This window comes from Aquarana catesbeiana, linkage group LG03 (genome assembly GCF_042186555.1).
Source record: "Aquarana catesbeiana isolate 2022-GZ linkage group LG03, ASM4218655v1, whole genome shotgun sequence".
Taxonomy (NCBI): Eukaryota; Metazoa; Chordata; class Amphibia; order Anura; family Ranidae; genus Aquarana; species Aquarana catesbeiana.
In genome coordinates this window covers 378,247,321-378,266,737 of record NC_133326.1, presented here as the reverse complement: position 1 = coordinate 378,266,737, position 19,417 = coordinate 378,247,321, and the positions used below count along the sequence as shown (strand labels likewise).

General features: G+C 44.9%; 1 protein-coding gene across 2 annotated transcripts in view; it reads right to left on the bottom strand.

Moving 5' to 3' along the window:
• Nucleotides 1-19,207, bottom strand: part of ZCCHC10 (zinc finger CCHC-type containing 10) — a 60,006-nt gene extending 40,799 nt beyond the window's left edge. For both annotated transcript variants that reach the window (XM_073620655.1, XM_073620656.1), the window contains exon 1: nt 19,081-19,207. In XM_073620655.1, the coding sequence (XP_073476756.1) occupies nt 19,081-19,163 (83 nt within the window). In that variant the 5' untranslated portion in view covers nt 19,164-19,207. The remainder of the gene's footprint in view (nt 1-19,080) is intronic.
• Between the last annotated feature and the right edge of the window lie 210 nt (nt 19,208-19,417).

Genomic DNA, 19,417 nt, shown 5'->3' with positions numbered 1-19,417 from the left:
GAAAGTAGACATCCCAAGCTATTTGCTGAGAGGCATAGTGAGTATTTTGCAGACCTCACTTTTTGTCACAAAGTTTTGAAAATTGAAAAAAGAAAAAAAATTTTTTTTTCTTGCCTTTCTTTATTTACAAAAACAAATGAGAGCTGCAAAATACTCACCATGCCTCTCAGCAAATAGCTTGGGGTGTCTACTTTCCAAAATGGGGTAATTTGGGGGGGGGTTGTGCCACCTGGGCATTCCATGGCCTCCGAAACTGTGATAGGCAGTGAAGAGTGAAATCAAAAATTCACGCCCTTAGAAATCCTTTTAGAAATACTTTGTGCAAAAAAAAAAAAAAAAATTGTCACTTTCCCGCAACTTGTGTCAAAATATAAAACATTCCATGGACTCAACATGCCTCAAAGCAAATAGCTTGGGGTGTCTACTTTCCAAAATGGGGTCATTTGTGGGGGTTTTGTACTGCCCTGCCATTTTAGCACCTCAAGAAACGACATAGGCAGTCATAAATTAAAGGCTGTGTAAATTCCAGAAAATGTACCCTAGTTTGTAGGCGCTATAACTTTTGCGCAAACCAATAAATATACACTTATTGACATTTTTTTTACCAAAGACATGTGGCCGAATACATTTTGGCCTAAATGTATGACTAAAATTGAGTTTATTGGATTTTTTTTTAGAACAAAAAGTAGAAAATATCAATTTTTTTCAAAATTTTTGGTCTTTTTCCGTGTATAGCACAAAAAATAAAAACGGCAGAGGTGATCAAATACCATCAAAAGAAAGCTCTATTTGTGGGAAGAAAAGGACGCAAATTTCGTTTGGGTACAGCATTGCATGACCGCGCAATTAGCAGTTAAAGCGACGCAGTGCCAAATTGTAAAAAGTGCTCTGGTCAGGAAGGGGGTAAATCCTTCCGGGGCTGAAGTGGTTAATAGTGATCTGTGATTGGCTACAGCTACATCACATGGTACAGGGTGCTGTGGTTGGCCCAGGTACCATGTGGTAGCTGTGGGCCAATCACAGATCACTCTGCAGGAAACACAGCTGTTATGAATGAGATTTATAACAGCTTTGCTGACATTGTGATCATATGATTGCATGGTGGACACAGCAGTCGTGGGAGCGGTGTGCAGTGCACCCCTAACCCGGATCAGGCTGGGTCACGTACAGAACCCGAAGAACCCAGCCCCAGTCCTACCTTCCCGATGCCCTGGCAAACCACTTGCCTGCCAACTCAGGATCCGCTATCATCCCCCCTTTCACCGCACAGCCAGGTGTGCAGTCCAACACTACTAATTTTTCTCAATTCGATTATTTTTGTTTATTTTTCCCACAAGATTTGCTGCAAAATATGGTGGATCAAACAAATCTGTATGCATCCCAATTTATTGCTGCCAACCCCAATTCTTCCTACGCCCGCATGTTCCAGTGGCGACGTCTTACACTGGATGAATTTAAATTGTTTTTGGGCCTTACGTTTAATATGGGGCTTACGAAAAAGAACGAAGTCCATGCATATTGGTCCACCAACCCCATCCAACACATGCCCATATATTCCGCTGTCATGTCCAGGACAAGATACGACATGATTAAGCATTTTCTCCACTTCAATGACAATTCACAGTGCCCTCCCCGAGATCATCCCAACCACGACAAATTGTACAAGATATGCCCCTAATCAATTCCTTTTCCCAGCGATTTAGAGACGTTTTTACCCCAGACCAAAAAATTTGTGTGGACGAGTCCCTCGTACATTTCACTGGTCGACTGCACTTCAAGCAGTATATACCAAGCAAGAGAGCCAGGTATGGGCTGAAATTAAATAAATGAGATTGAGCCACTGGATACGTCTTCACATTCCGGATCTACGAAGGCAAAGACTCCCAGCTCCAGCCCCGTGATTGCCCCACATATATTGGAACCAGTGGGAAAATTGTCTGGGAGCTGGCATACCCCCTGTTCGAAAAAGGATACCATTTATAAGTCGACAACTATTATACCAGCCTGCCCCTTTTCCGTCACCTTTACAGTAAAAATACCCCGGCCTGCGGTACCTTAAAAAAATAAATAAAAACACACAGGAAGGGATTCCCACAAAATTTGTTGTTAAAAAAAAATTGCAAAACGGAAAATCGGCATTCATGAGGAATGAGGAGGTGTTGGCCATTAAGTGGAGGGACTAGAAAGATGTCCACATCCTCTCTCCCATCCACAATGACACCATGGTGGAGATCCAAAGAAGACGCGGCCCCATTGTAAAGCCTGTGTCCACAAATGCAATATGTACATGGGGGTGGAATTAAACGATCAGATGCTATAGCCCTATTTATCAACCAGAAAGTCCTGTTATTGGTACAAGAAAGTTGCGTTTCACATGGCCTTTTTTAATTCGTTTGTCTGCTACCAAAAAGCAACTCAAACCAACAAATCACCTACCTCAAGTATATTGAAGATATTGTCACTGCCCTCATTTACCAACAAGGTCCTGTCCCAGGAAGCATTCACTCTGATGCTCGTGAAGTCGACTTCACGAGCAACACTTTTCCTAGAACATTCCCCCCCACAGAATCTGGAAGAAGACGCCAAAAGAAATGCAGTGTATGCAGCAGAGTAAGAAGAGATACCAGCTATTATTATCCCCATGTCCCTCCCAACCTGGCCTGTGCTTTGGAGATTGCTTCAAAAATTATCATACATACATCCAATATTAGTTCCCCTTATTAACAGACTGCCATTTCCCCATTTGCCTGCTACCATGTTACTACCTTCCATGTTAATTAACTGACCCTGGCCTGTTTACCGACGATGCCTCTGCCTGCCGATTTAAACCACGTTTCTGACTTCCACATGCACAGACCATGGTCTGTTACTTGACCATGTTTTTGCCTGCCACTTGGACTGATCTTTTGGCCATCTACTTTAGTACACAGGGGTCTCACATATGTGAGGGGCTTCAGAATAGCGTTCTAGAGAAAAACAGTTTTTCGTTTTCTGTGCTTCCAGAACTGGGTCTGGTTGCCCAGAGGCTTCAAAGCAATTTGGGTGGGAGAAGCCTCTACCCCTGTCCCCCTGGCCCTAAGCTTGATGGTCCTTCCTGCTGCCTGGACCAATACTTTGGCTGTGCTGACCATATTGCTGCCTGTAATGACCCATGACATTATGGACCATGTTTCTTCCTGCTGCTTGGACCAATACACTGGCTGTGTTGACCATATATCTGCCTGCTGCCTCTACTGACTTTGGACAGCATTTCTGCCGGGACACCTCTGCCTGCTACCTGGACCTGTGCTTTGGCTGTGCTGACAGTATCTTTGCCTGTACGAACTATGGACAGTATTCCTGCCTGCTGCCTGGATGATTGCCTTTACTGTCACTGACCTCATTCCTGCCTGCTGCCTGGACCGATGCTCTCCTCTGTGGACCACTGCACTTCTAAAATCACATGTAATCTTTTGTTATTTGGTATGTACCTGCTATGTGTTAGAAATATGAAGGGCCTTCAAAAATGTGATCGGTAGTCAGAAAATGATATGTGTAATTAATGCTGCTAGAATGCCTGGAGCTGCTACTTGGATGTTGGGCCTCTGTATGTGGCCAGGCTATGTAAAAGTCTCAAACATGTGGTATCGCCATACTCAGGAGGAGTAGCAGAATGTATTTTGGGGTGTCATTTTTGCTATGTACATGCTGTGTTAGGAATATCTTATAAATGGACAACTTTGTGTAAAAAAAAAAAAAAAGAACCGTTCAAGAGACTCATTATGCCTCAGATTATACATTCGGGTATTTGCTTTCCAAAATGGGGTCACTTTGTGGACAATTCCATTGTCCTGGTGCTCCAGGGCCTTCAAAAGTGTAATAGGTGGCTGAGAAAGGATATGTGCAATTTATGCTTGTAGAACACCTGAAGGTGCTACTTCAATGTTGGGCCTCTGTATGTGGCCAGGCTGTGTAAAAGTCTCACACGTGGTATCGCCATACTCAGGAGTAGCAGAATGTATTTCGAGGTGTAGTTGCAATTATGCATATACTGTGTGAGAGAAATGATCTGTTAATATCTCTCTCTCATATATATATATATATATATATATATATATATATATATATATATATATATATATATATATATATATATATATATATATAATCTATATCTCTATCTATATCATCATCTTAAATTTCCCAAGAATTGCAGGAAATAATTACAACTTCAAAAAGCTCACCATGCCTCTTAGTAAATACCTTGGACTGTCTACTTTCCAAAAAAGGGGTCATTTGGGGGGTATTTGTACTTCCTGGCTTGTTAGTGTCTCAAGAAATAAGATAGGCCTTCTGTACATCAGGTGTGATCAATTTTCAGTGATTGGCACCATAGTTTGTAGACTATAACTTTCACAAAGACCAAATAATATACACTAATTAGGGTTATTTTTACCAAAGATATGTAGCAGTATAAATTTTGGCATAAATTTGTGAAGAAAAATGACTTATTTGCAAATTTTTACAATAGAAAGCAAAAAAAACGTTTTTTCAAAATGTTCGCTGTTTTTTCGCTTATAATCGCAAAAAATAAAAAACTCAGTGGTAAATACCACCAAAAGAAAGCTCTATTAGTGAGAAGAAAATGATAAAAATTTTGTTTGGATACAGTGTAGCATGACTGAGTAATTGTCATATAAAGTGTGAGAGCGCTGAAAGCTGAAAATTGGTCTGGGCAGGAAGGTGCATAAGTGCCTGGTATTGAAGAGGATATTGGTTTGTGCGAAAGTTATTGCATCTACAAATGACGGTATACAGCGGGTAAAATAAGTATTGAACATGTCACCATTTTTCTAGGTAAATATATTTCTAAAAGGTGCCATTGACATAAAATTTTCACCACATGTTGCTAACCAATACATACAAAGAAATCAAAATAAACAAGTTCAGAAATGTAGTTATGTGTAATAAAGTGGAATGACACAGGGAAAAAGTATTGAACATGCTAACTTAAATTTCGTACAAATCTTTTGTTGGTAATGACAGCTTCAACACGCCTCCTGTATGGAGAAACCAGTCGCATGCATTGCTCAGGTGTGATTTTGGCCCATTCTTCCACATTAATGCCGCGTACACACGGTCGGACTTTTCGTCTACAAAAGTCCAACGGACGCCGACGGACTAAAGCTGGCTGGTAATCCGATCGTGTGTGGGCTTCCCTGGACTTTCAGCAGACTTTTTCAGCCTCAAATCCGACGGACTTTAGATTTGAAACATGCTTCAAATCTTTACGTCGTAACTACGACGGACCCCGAAATCCGCTCGTCTGTGTGCTAGTCCGACGGACAAAAACCCATGCTAGGGCAGCTATTGGCTACTGGCTATGAACTTCCTTATTTTAGTCCGGTGTACGTCATCACGTACGAATCCGTCGGACTTTTGTGTGGTCGTGTGTAGGCAAGTCCGTTCGTTAGAAAGTCTGCTGCAAGTCCGCCGAAAGTCCGCCGGAAGTCTGTCGGACAGGCTGTCGGACTTTTGTAGACGAAAAGTCCGACCGTGTGTACGCGGCATAACAGTCTTCAAATCTTGAAGGTTCCGTGGGCCTCCTCTATGAACGCTGATCTTTAGTTCTTTCCTTAGAATTTCTATTGGATTCAGGTCAGGTTATTGACTGGGCCATTCTAGTAGCTTTATTTTCTTTTGAAACCAAGAGTTTCCTTGGCTTTGTGTTTGGGATCATTGTCTTGCTTAAATGTCCACCCTCGTTTCATCTTCATAATTCTGGTAGATGGCAGCAGATTTTTATCAAGAATGTCTTGGTACATTTTTCCATTCATCCTTCCTTCAAACCATATGAAGTTTGCCAGTACCTTATGCTGAAAAACAGCCCCACACCATGATGTTCCCACCTCCAAACTTCTCTGTTGGTATGTGGGGGTGTTTCTGGGGTGATATGCAGTGCCATCTGACCTCCAAAGATGGTGTGTATTATGGCATCCAAAGAGTTCAATTTTGGTCTCATCTGACCAGACTGACCAGGCTTGTCTAAAGTGAGTCTTATGTGGTGAACGTGCGTACAGGCCATGGCTGTTGAGTGCATTACTTATTGTTTTCTTTGAAACAATAGTACCTGTTAATTCCAGGTCTTTCTGAAGCTCTCCACAGGTGGTCCTTGGCTCTTAGACAACTGGTCTGATAATTCTTTTCACTCCTCTGTCAGAAATCTTGGCCGGTTTATGATGAAATTATGTTCTTTTCACTTCCGGATTATGGCCCCAACAGTACTCATTGGAACATTCAGAGATTTAGAAATCCTTCTGTAACCAATGCCATCAGCATGTTTTGCAACAATAAGGTTGCAAAGTTCTTGAGAGCTCTTTGCTTTTACCCATCATGAGAAGTTTCCTGTGTGACACCTTGGTAATTTATAGGCCATCAGTTGAGACTGAACCAGCTGATATTAATTTGCATGACAAGGGGAAGGATTACTAATTACTGATAGATTTCATCTGGGGTCTTGGCTTTCCATCCTTTTTTGCACCTCCCTTTCTTCATGTGTTCAATACTTTTTCCCTGTGTCATTCCATTTTATTACACATAACTTATTTGGTTTTGGTTTATTTGTAGGTATGGATTGCATGGGTTGTTACCAACATGTGGGGAAAAATTGACAGTTACTTACCAGTAACTGCTTTTCTGGGATATCTTCCAGGACGGCAGGCCTGAGAGATAACTGGTCCACCTGACAGGAAACAACACAAGGTTAAAAGGCTCCTCCCTTCCCCCTGCACCTCAGTTCTACCAAAGTAATAGGTTATCTGGGTGCCAAAGAGACATTCTTCCCGTAGTACTTAAATCAAACCAGGGGTGCGAAGTAGGCCTGCCCTCCTGGAAGATATCCCAGAAAAGCAGTTATTGGTAAGTAACTGTCAATTTTCTCTAGTCATCTTCCAGGACGGCACACCTGGGAGGATGGACAAGAAGTTCAAGGCCTACCTTAGGGTGGGACCACCGCTTGTAAGACCTTCCTTTCAAATGTCAGATCCTGAGGCGATAGCAGTTCCACTCTATAGTACTTCAAGAAGGTGTCCTGCTTTGCCCATGTGGCTGTTCGAGATCTGTTATATTGAGGCCCCAGCTCTTTCTGCCCAAGAGGCCGCCAAAGATCTCGTTGGATGAGCTTTAAGGTTAACTGGTACTTGGAAATCTGTCTGCTCATAAGCCATTCCTATGGTTTGTCCGATCCACCTAGCCACGGTAGATCTAGATGACTGCCCTCCCTTACTAGGGCCGCTAAATAGAATCAAAAGGTGACTCGACTTCCTGAAATCTTTCACTCTAAGTATGTCAGCAAACACCTCCTGACATCTAATAACTTAAAATTTTTTTCTCTCCCTCGTTTTTTGGGTTTTCACAAAAGGAGGGCAAAATGATCTCTTGAGATCTATGAAACTGGGATGTAACCTTGGGAAGATATAGTGGGTCTGGTCTCAGCACCACTCTATCTTCCAGTACCAACAGAAAAGGCTCCTTAATCGACAGGGCCTGCAAGTCGCTTACCCTTCTGGCTGTAGTGATGGCCAATAAAAAGGCTATCTTAAGCGTCAAAAATTTTATTGAGATCTCCTAAGCTGGTTCGAAAGGCACTTTCGTCAACTCTTTCAGGACCAGCTTTAGATTCCATGGTTGGAATCTATACATTTTTACGGGGGTTAACCTCTCCCTTACTAGTAGAAGTCTCTTTTAATCAGGGGCTCTAGCACAAGCCTCAGGAAACAGACAGGGCTGCTAGCTGTAACTTCAGGGTGTTCGGGGCAATCCCCTGATCCACCCTAGCTTTTAAGAATTCAAGTACCACTGGTACCGAAGGATTAGAAATCTCTCTATCCTGGCATCAGTGTGTGAAGAAATTCTAGATTCTTGAGTAGATCTTCCTAGTCTCAATTACTCTATCGGAGCAGAGCCATGCCGTCAACTTGAAGAACCCCGGGTCGGGGTGAAGGACTGGCCCTTGTAGAAGGAGATCCTGCCTGGGCGAGAAACGGAGTGAAGGAGAAGCCGACCATTTTCTCTGAGAAGCAAACAATGTCCTCTTTGGCCACCATGGGGCTATCAGGATCAGCTTGCACTCTGAGTGGCCCAGCCTCTGTAGAACCCGAGGTATTAAGGCTAGTGGAGGGAAAGCATATGCTAGGTGGCAATCCCAGTCCTGAGATATAGCATCCACTCCCTGCGATCCCCCCGGGTAAGAGAAAAAAAACACTCCACCTTTCTGATCCCTCTGTGGGCAAAAAGGTCTAGCTATAGAAATCCAAACCTGTGACCTATCTGGAGGAATATATCCTGGTTTAATTCCCATTCCCCCTGGTGGATGGGCCGTAGGCTTAGGAAATCTGCCACCTCATTGGCGGTCCCCTTTATGTGGACCGTCGATATGGACTGAAGATTTCCTTCGGCCCAATTTAGAATATCCAAAGCCAGGTTCAGTAGTTTTCTGGACCTCGTGCAAACCTAACGGTTCGGATAAGAGACAGCTGTCATGTTGTCCGACAGGACTTGGACCTCTAGTCTCTGAATCCTGCCTCCGAAAGCCTTCAATGCCTGACCCACCGCAAGGAGCTCCCTGGTATTGGAGGAGGCCCTTTCTTGGATCGGGGTCCAGGATACCTGTGCTTTCAGGTCCCCCAAGTGAGCGGTCCAAGTGCTTGCATCGGTGGTAATCCTTATAGGGTTACATTGGGCCCAGGGACGACCCAGCCGACAATTTAGGAAGGCCATTACCCTTGCTGGAATGGACACCTTTCCGTCCAGCAACTCCCTCTTTCTGTCCCAGGAGGATAGTAGGAAAAACTGCAACTCCCTGGAATAAGGCTGATCCCAGGGAACCGCTGGATTCCAGGAGGTCATTAAGCCTAAGACCCTCATAACCTGTCTGCGAGAGCAGTCCCTGGGTTCCATTAGAGAGGAGACCGCTATTACCACTTTTAACCTTTTTTCCTCTGGGAGAAAAAAAGTTTCTGAGCCCCTGCATCCACCAAGTATCCTAGGAAGGTTTTTATTTGGGATGGTACGAGAGGATCTCTCCCGGTTCACCATCCAGCCCAAGTTGTCCAAAAGTGAGTATCACTCAGTCTACGTATGCTCTCACTTGTTCTAGAGACTGCCCATAGATCAGGAGGTCATCTAGATAGGGTATAAGGGATACCCCCTGTAGATGCAGGCAAGCTACAACCTCTGCCAGGACCTTTGTGAAAACTCTTGGGCTTGCAGATAATCCAAAGGGAAGAGCTTGGAATTGGCAGTGTTGTATCCCTTTGCTCGTAAGGACTGCGAACCTCAACGGGGATTGGTGTTCCCGGGCAATCGAGACATGGAAATACGCGTCCCTCAGATCTATTGTGGGCATAAAAGTATCCTTCAATAGATGCTTGTGCACAGTGTATATGCTCTCCATCCAAAAGCTCTTTTGTCGCAAAAACCTGTTCAGCTTTCTGAGGTTTAACATCAGGCGAAATTTCCCTGATGTTTTTGGAGTACAAAAACATGGGAGTAAAATCCCTGGTAGAGCTCTCCAGGTGGAACGGGGACAATCACCTCCTGGTTCGCCAATCCCTGCAAGTTGTCTATCAACCCTGCTGCACTCAAAAGATCCTTGGGGAGATTGGTCAGGATAAAGTTTTGAGGGAGAGGGGAAAGAAGTTCTAGGTGATAACCCTCTGTCAGAATCTGTAAGATATAGGGGCTTTCGGAGATCTTACTCCACTGAGGGACAAAGCGAGAAAGTCTCCCCCCCACCCTGACTGTTTGCTGGTGTCTTTAGGTCCAGAAAAGAGCAGGCCACCCTTCTGTAACAATATCATGTACGGGACATGAAAAGCTGTAGCTAGTTGCCATGTTGTGTGGAAGCGGCCATGACAGCTTGGCTAACCATGTACATTACAGAGAAATCTGAACTCCCTCCTCCCTTGTCTTAGGAATTCAAAGCTTAAGTTCAACAGAAAAGGTTATCTCAACAGAGAAAACAGAACCAGGCTAGGTCAGTAAAAAACAGCTTGTTGAAAGGGCAGAGTGTTCAGGCCTGTCGTAAAACTGTCACCCTCTCCATTCAGAGACCCAACAGGCCCCGGTTGTAAAATATCTGAATACACATCAAGCTTAAAACAGTGGAATAAGTATGAAATTTCAGCATGTTTCATAACTTCCGACTTAGTAATAGCACAGCCATAATATGGAAATACTTAGTTTCCTCAGATAATATGTAACGTTTCAAGTCCAGACACCCCTATGTCAGGGCATACGGGAAACCACTGGGACCACTTATTCCTCCTAAGCAGACTATACACTGGAGATATGGCATGTTTAGTTTTGTTTTGAAGGAAATCTCACGCTGAATAATAACAACATAACAGTAACAGAAGATAAGTAACCTTTAAGTGTATTTGTACTATTATAGACCATAGGCTGTTCAGTTTGCTAGGCATTTGTTGTTATAGATATCTGTCAGTCTTGTACTGTATTCCTAATATTGTAATAGTTTTTTGTAAGTACAGCATCTTTGTATAGTAAAGCACATTTACACACTGCAGAAATCTCAGCTTCCTTGCTTATACCACAGAGTAACCTTGCTAGATAGACGCAAGCAAAACAGATGAGAGAGGTGGGTGTCTCAGAGGAGATCCCCACTGCTGTGTTTTTGGGTTCTGATTTAGGTACCCTCGTACCCCCTGCTAAGAGCACCCAGGATGATCCCACGGAACTCTCTGGACCTACCAAGGTACCGTTTACAGATGTTGGGGTAATATCTGGGCAACCTGTAGATGGACAGAGGGAGGGGGAGGGTGGAGTTGAAGTGTAAGGTCCTCCTTTTTCAAAGACAGGAGAGGAGGCCCCCTTGCTAGTGAAGGTAACTGATGTATGTTCCAATGATTCTGAACTGATAAATGTTAAATGCGATGATGATGGTGATGCATTGCCAGTATTGGTGGTCACTCGCAGTGCTGCAAAGGCAGCCGAGGTGCAGGCCCTGATCGCAGAACAGCAGGAGGAGGTCTCTGGGCCCTCTCCCTGTTCTGACCCAGTGGACTCCACCTCTGAGCCTCAGCAGCCATCCTTGTTTGCCACAGGACTGCTGGCTGGGACCTATTGTTCCACCTTTGAAACAGCACTGCAGACAGACCAAACACTAGCACAGCTCAGGAGTCTAGCTGATCGCCCCCCTGCAGAGAATAACAAAAGGTCTATTGGGACAAAGGTAAACTGTACAGAGAATATATGCCTGCAGAGGGGAATGAGGCTGACCTAGGTAGCAGGCAGCTGGTTGTACCCAGTCAATTTAGGGGACAGCTGCTAAAAGTGGCTCATGAGAGTCCCTTGCAGGGCACTTGGGGATCACTAAGACCCAAGGGTGGTTGATACATAACTTTTATTGGCCTACGATGCTCGCTGACATAGCTGACTACTGTCGGTCCTGTGTTACCTGCTGGCGAGTTGGCAAGGTAGGTGATGTACACAGGGCTCCGCTAAAACCTTTGCCTGTGAGTGACAAACCTTTTAAGAGGGTGGCAGTGGATTTCGTTGGGCCTTTGGCCATCCCTAGCAGTTCAGGCAAACGTTATATCCTTACAGTTGTTGACTATGCCACGTGTTATCCAGAGGCAGTGGCTCTCTTCTGCCTCCAGACAGACAAAGTCACTGATGCTCTGCTGGGAATCTTCACAAGAGTGGGATTCCTGGCTGAGCTCATTAGCGATCAAGGCCCTCAGTTTGTGTCCGACTTGATGCAAGCTCTCTGTCGGAAAATACAGATGACGCATATCATGGCCAGTCCTCATCACCCACAAATTATAATTGGTATTGCTAAAATTACGAGTCTCCCCCAGCTCAGTCCTTTAAACGGGGGTGCTGGCAGTTAAAGGGTTAATTGTGTAATTAGCCCAGTGACAGTCACTCTCAGGCTGCTCGCACCTAGATTGTGTTCCCGCAAGCTGGAAAATCTTTGTGCTGGGCGCAGCTGAGAGTGGCATTGTTACGTAAGTGACAGCGTGGTGTGAGGTTGGCCGGTCCTTCGTTGCAAGTTAGCGAGGAGGGCAGGGATCTGACACCCGCGTTCGTCACACCTTCTGTCCGCCCTTTCCATTCCCCCACATTCTATTCGCATCCTTCTTGGCCTTGAATTGGCCCTGGTTGGGGGGGGGGGGGGGGGGCACAAAAACTTTTTGCCTTTCTCTCTCCTGGCTCTTACCGGGAACTTTTTCCCCTTCTCCGCCGATTGTGATAAGACCTGATCCAAGCCAGGCCCAAAAAGCTGGGTACCCTCAAAGGGCAACCCTCAGAGCCGTGACCTGGACATAGGGTCCCCTTCCCACGATTTAACCCACAGGGCCCTCCTAGCGGAGTTAGCTGTGGTCCTGACAGTTTCCACTGCCGCATCTGCTAAGTATGCCACAGCCTTGCTTATCTCTAGAGAGTCTGACTTCTTTGGAGCCACAATTGCGGGAAACAGATGCCCTCCAGCGGCCTGGACTCCAGCTGACCCTCCGACTCCTTCAGCCCCCATGCACGTGGTCTGGGTGGAAGGCAAGAGAGGAGGTATGTGCCCACAGGAGCTCAAGGATACCCCTCTGTGCCAGGAGGCTCCGTGCTGTAAATGTGGTGAGTACCTGGGTAAATTATTTTCTCTTTCCTGTAAAGTTGCTACAATATAGATGGAGATTTGACTTTGAGGTGACTTCAATTGAAATCTATGGATACAAGTCACCTTGAAGTAGTACAGGAACCTTTTCGAAGCAACTTCAGTAGTGTACATTAAGACAGCTCTCATTCACTCCTATGGCATTTCTTATGTCCAGCGACTTGGGGCAACTTGAGGACTTACAAGTCGGATCCCAAGTCACTAAGTGTTCAATACATCTCTCCTGTTTATACACTGGAATTTTCTTTTTTTATACTAGCAATGGGGGAGATCAGCAACTTATAGTTGGACTGTGATAGTGAGGAGGCCAATCTGACACTAATACAGTGATCGGTGCTAATAATATGCACAGTCACTGCACTGACGACACTGGGTAGAAAGGGGTTAACATCTGGGGCAATCAAAGGGTTAACTCTGTGCCTAGTAATGGGTATAGAGTTTACTGTGTGCTGATTTTACTGCAGAGACAAAGACCGGTACATGCCCGTCATCAATACACAGATCTCTCTCCTGTCATCCGCTCCGCTGATCGCCAGGACCCACTGATCAGCATGTGCTGGAGCCAGCGACACCACAGCCATGTGCTGCTATCATTAGTAAATGGATCAGAAAGTATATCATATTTGCTTGTTTTGAACTTTTTTTTCTTACATTTCCTCAGTTACTGCCTGGTTTCTTGCCTAGGCAAATGATGTCATACATCCCAGGAGCCTTCAGGAGAGGATGAGGTGTTTACTCAGCTAAACACACTCTCCTTCATGCATGCCTGAGCAAAGAGCAACAGTGGCGATTCTGCACAGCCAGTCCGCACTGTAGCGGTAAAATTCAGTGGGCAGTTGGCAAGCAGGTAATTAATTTTTATGGTTAAATCAGATTATTGATGACCTTGTTGCTGGCGGCTTTCTTCCTTTCCGCCAACTCACATATTTTACAAACTTCCCGATACCTAACTGGAATGTTCCCAGGACGTTGCTAAGTGAGGCCTAGTCATTACTGCTCACCTTCACCATCACAGAAGTGAGCTCTAAAAGTCTGAGCTCACAGCTACTGCATCAGGTAAGAGAAAGGGAATGTGAGGGGGTTTGAAATCAGAGAAAAACGCTCATTTCTGTGATGTTGAACAGTAATGATTAACCACTTATGGACCGCCCACCATTATAGGTCGGTACTTTGAAGAAAGGTATCGTTATGGCAGCAGCTAGCTACCACAACCCCAGTATCCTCTTCAGCAGGCGGTCCTCTTTCAGATAGAAGTGGTCTCTGCGGCAGATTCGCTGCGAGATCACTTTTTATCGGCGGCGGGAGAGGGCCCCCCACGCTCTGGTGCCCTCTGCCGCTTACAGGAGCCATCGGTAGCGACGGAGGGCACCGGAGGCGATCAGGTCCTGTGAGGTATGGAGACGAGTGAGGGGAAGATTGCCCCCACCAGTCTCCATACCATTGCAGGGCGGAAGCGACATCAAAACGTCACTTACGCCCATAGCTCTTTTTTATTGCATTTTAGTGTAGTCTTTTTGACCCCAGATCTCATATTTAAGATGTCCTGTCATGCTTTTTTTCTATTACAAGGGATGTTTACATTCCTTATAATACCAATAAAAGTGACACAATTTATTTATTTTTAAAGAACAGTGTAAAAAAATAAAAAAGTGTAAAATAAATAAGAAAAAAAATGTTTTTTTAAATGCACCCTGTCCCGCCGCTGAGCTCACGTGCAGAAGCAAACGCATACGTGAGCAGCGCCCGCATATGAAAACCGTGTCCAGACTAGAGGTCGATCGATATATCGGCCGATATTTGGTGTTTTTTACTTAATCGGCATCGGCCGATTGTGCTGATAAAAAAGGCAACTTCAGCACGACTTGCAAATGACTTCTGTAAGGCCCCTTTCACACTGGGGCGGTGGGGGCGTCGGCGGTACAACAGCGCTATTTTTAGCGCTGCTGTACAGTCGTTCTTGCAGTGGTATTCGGCCGCTAGCGGTGCGGTTTTAACCCCCGCTGGCGGCCGAAAAAGGGTTAAAATCCCTCGTACAGCGCGGCTATAGCCGCGGTATTGCCGCGCTGTCCCACTGATTTCAATGGGCAGGAGCGGTGAAGGAGCGGTGAATGCACCGCTCCTTCACCGCTCCAAAAAAGCGGTTTGCAGGACTTTTTTCACCGCCCTGCCTGTGCACCGCTTCAGTGTGAAAGCCCTGAACTCTGTGTGTAGACCTCAGTTTAACGACAATCTTTTCTGACATTTGTTGCTTACAAGTAAAAATCCTGTGTTTTCTGCTAGAAAATCACTTAGAAACCCCAAACATTATATATATTTTTTTAGCAGAGACCCTAGGGAATAAAATATTGGTTATTGCAATATTTTATGTCACGCGGTATTTGCGCAGCGGCCTTTCAAACGCAATTTTTTTATTAAAAATACACAAATAAATTTATAAAAAAAAAAAAAACTAAGCAGTAAAGTTAGCCCATTTTTTTTTGTCCAAAAGTTTTGATTTAAATGTAAAAAATTTTCTGTATCACTTAAGGTTGCTTTCACACTGGAGCGAGCATGCGTTGATGGTAAAATGCTGCTAGTTTTAGCGGCGCTTTACCGTCATTTTAGCGGCGCTATTCGGCTGCTAGCGGGGCACTTATAACCCAGCTAGCAGCCGAGGAAGGGGTTAAATGCTCTCCTGAAGCGCCGCTGCCGAAATGCTTTGCAGGCGCTTCGGCAGCGGTGCGCATTCGTTTCAATGGGCAGGAGTGGTGGTATACACCGCCCCAAAGATGCTGCTTGCAGGACTTTTTTTTAACATCCTGCCAGCGCATCGCCTCAGTGTGAGAGCACTCGGGCTTTCACACTGAGACTGCAGGGGAGCCGTTTTACAGGCACTTTACAGGCGCTATTTTTAGCCCAAAAGCGCCTGAAAAACCCCCCAGTGTGAAAGGGGTCTAACTGTTAGATTTTATGAGATGAAGGGAAATATATATATATATATATATATATATATATATATATATATATGCCTAATATATCGGCATCACATATCGGCCAACGCGATTTCTAAATATCGGCATCGGCCAGAGAAAAACCCATATCGGTCGACCTCTAGTCCAGACCACACGTGAGGTATCGACTCGATCGTTAGAGCGAGAGCAATAATTCTAGCCCTCCTCTGCAACTCAAAACATGCAACTTGTAGAATTTTTTAAACGTTGCCTATGGAGATTTTTAAGGGTAAACGCCTGTCGCCATTCCACGAGCGGGCGCAATTTTGAAGCGTGACATGTTGGGTATCAATTTACTCGGCGAAAGATTATCTTTTACAATATAAACAAAAAACAAAAAAACTGGGCTAAAATTAATTAAATTGTAGCGCTAAAAACACCTATATAAATGAACTCTGTGCACATAAACATAATGTCCCAATAGTGACGTGTTATTGAAGCAGCAAACAGTCCACAATCGATGTATATAATCCGTGTGGCAGTTTATTCAGCTTCTCAACGGTCAGCTCAGATATCTTCAAGATAAATGGATAGATAGAATACGCTTACCGGATAAGTTGGATTCTACTACCATGAGCATAGAATCAGTAAGGCTTTGTGCCACCACGGGCAAAGATGTGAAGTAATGGATGTCCCTCTCGGTCCACTAGAACTGGATCACACTGGTTCCCAAAGGTAAGTGGTTTCTCAATTCACCGGAACATATGGAAAAAAAGAGGGATGCTTCCACATAGTGTAACTCGGTAAATTTTTATTGCTAAAAAAACGCAATACATGGAGCATAAAACGTGATCACGAATAAAAGCAGTGTATGGGGTAAGTAAAAACGCCCTACGCGTTTCGATCCAAAGATCTTCAACAGGGGCATGTAGGACCCTCATAACACTGCCAATATTTATAAATTAATGTGTGCAATCAAACAAATTCAAAGACCAATGGGCTGCCACAACCAGGAAGTATCCAGGGTGCACGTGGAGGTTGCCCGGCAACGCTGCACGCTGAATGCGGAAAGCCTGCGAACACAAACCACGTGGTTTGTCACGTGACGGCCGCGAGAACACGTGGTTTGTGTTCGCGGGCTTTCCACATTCAGTGTGCAGCGTTGCCGGGCAACCTCCACGTGCGCCCTGGATACTTCCTGGCTGTGGCGTCACATGCGCAAGTCCCGCTCGGTTCCCGGGCTCACAGCATGTAGACGCCTCGAGTAAAATCTACCAATCCCAAGGAATCTTAAGGAGAAGATCTATCCCCATTTGTAGGAAGTTAATAGTTGATCCTGTTATAGATACATTGATTGTTTTCCAGGAGAAGGAGGGCCATATTCTATTAAATGACCTTCTCCTCCCCCTTGACCAATAAGATCCATCATTGTTCAAAATTTGACAGCCCATTGGTCTTTGAATTTGTTTGATTGCACACATTAATTTATAAATATTGGCAGTGTTATGAGGGTACTACATGCCCCTGTTGAAGATCTTTGGATCGAAACGCGTAGGGAGTTTTTACTTACCCCATACACTGCTTTTATTCGTGATCACGTTTTATGTTTTATGCTCCATGTATTGCGGTTTTTTAGCAATAAAAATTTACCGAGTTACACTATGTGGAAGCATCCCTCTTTTTTCCATATGTTCCGGTGAATTGAGAAACCACTTACCTTTGGGAACCAGTGTGATCCAGTTCTAGTGGACCGAGAGGGACATCCAGTGGACCAAGAGGGACAGATGCTCTACCCTTGCCTCCATTACTTCACATCTTTGCCCATGGTGGCACAAAGCCTTACTGATTCTATGCTCATGGCCGTAGAATCCAACTTATCCGGTAAGCGTATTCCATCTATCCATTTATCTTGAAGATATCTGAGCTGACCGTTGAGAAGCTGAATAAACTGCCACACGGATCATATACATCGATTGTGGACTGTTTGCTGCTTCAATAACACGTCACTATTGGGACATTATGTTTATGTGCACAGAGTTCATTTATATAGGTGTTTTTAGCGCTACAATTTAATTAATTTTGGTACACATTCTTGTCACATGGTTTGTAGCAGCTTAATTTTTCTTTTCTTTTTAGGGTAGCGCATTAACCATCCCCTTCCTTTTTTGTACTTCATAAAAAAACTGGGCTAACTTTACTGTTGTCTTATTTTAATTCAAAAAGGTGTATTTTTTCCAAAAAAAAGTGCGCTTGTAAGACCGCTGAGCAAATGCTGGGTGATAGAAAGTATTGCAATGACCGCCATTTTATTCTCTAGGGGTGTTAGAAAAGAAACATATAACGTTTGGGGGTTCTAAGTAATTCTCTAGCAAAAAAAAAATGATTTTAACTTGTAAACACCAAATCTCAGAAAGAGGCTCGGTCCTTAAAGATGGAGTCCCGCAAACATTTTTTTTTTTAAGTCAGCGGCTACAAATACTGCAGCTGCTGACTTTTGAAATAAGGACACTCAACTGTCCCAGGGTCCAGCGATGTCGGCACCCGAGACCGAACTGTCCCTCGGTAGCTGGCGCCGCCATTCTCTCTGAGGGAATCAGGAAGTGAAGCGTTGCGGCTTCACTTCCCGATTCCCTACTGCGCATGCGCGAGTCTCGCTGCGCTTCCTAATTGGTCCCCGCTATCTCCTGGGACCTGTGTGTGTCCCAGCAGACAGCGCAGGGGGAGGGGAAGAGGCATAGACTCCCGTGGGAGTCTATGCCGGAAGTGGGTGCAAATACCTGGATTAGACAGGTATCTGCACCCCCCTCCCCCAAGGTGCCAAATGTGACACCAGAGGGGGGGGAGGGGTCCAAAAAGCTGAGGTTCATTTTTTGGGTGAACCTCTGCTTTAAATGGTTAAGCCTCATTGAGCAACATCTCAGGAGTATTCTAGTCAGGCTACATGAGGTACGTAAATGGCCTACACCTATATTAATGGCAATTATTCAATTTTAGTCAAAGCTGTCCTGCTTGTTTTTTTTTTTTTTTTCATAGACACCCCTTATTTGCATAGGCAGTTTTTTGATAAACACACCCTTTCAAGAGGGTTCTGGATTCATAGGCTTGTATAGAAATACAAAACCAATTTGTAATGAACTGATAAAGGCCCATAGACATCTGTGCTGGTTCTGCCTTGAATAGCCCTGCTATGGGAGACCCCCAAATCAATGGGTTCAGTTCCTCTTAAAGTATGTAGAGTACACCACCATGGCAGCCTGTGCTTTGCCTGCCCTCATATCGCACACTAGCAGACGACACACTCTGCCAGCACCGCTACCATCCCGTACTAAGCTCCATCCACACCCACAGCACCGAAAATTCAGCCAGAGTCAGTCAATGGCCCACTTAGACCGCCCCGTATGACGCCATGACACCCCAGCGAGCCTTAAGCCGACGTCTCCCGGATATCCCCCACCCCACTGCGTCCTAATGGAAACTTACGCCTGCCTGCGAGCGATCAGCCGGTGCATGGGGGTAGCCATGTTGCTGAAGGCCAGACACTGCCCCCGTTGCATGCTGGGCATTGTCAGCTACTGGAGAGCGCGACACGGGGTACGTCGAGGCTCCGGCGGCCATATTTGACACGGGCAAGAGGTCAGGGCAGTCTGCATCTGTTATGTGGTGTGGTGTGGCTGTCTCTGAATCTTTTTTTTTTTTTTTTCGCTGGTCAAGATGAAACAGAGAAGTTAAAACACATATGTTTATTCATTGTGACTCAATAAAAGTAAACTGAACGTTAAGTCTGCATTTTATTAATGACCACATGATTCCATACATA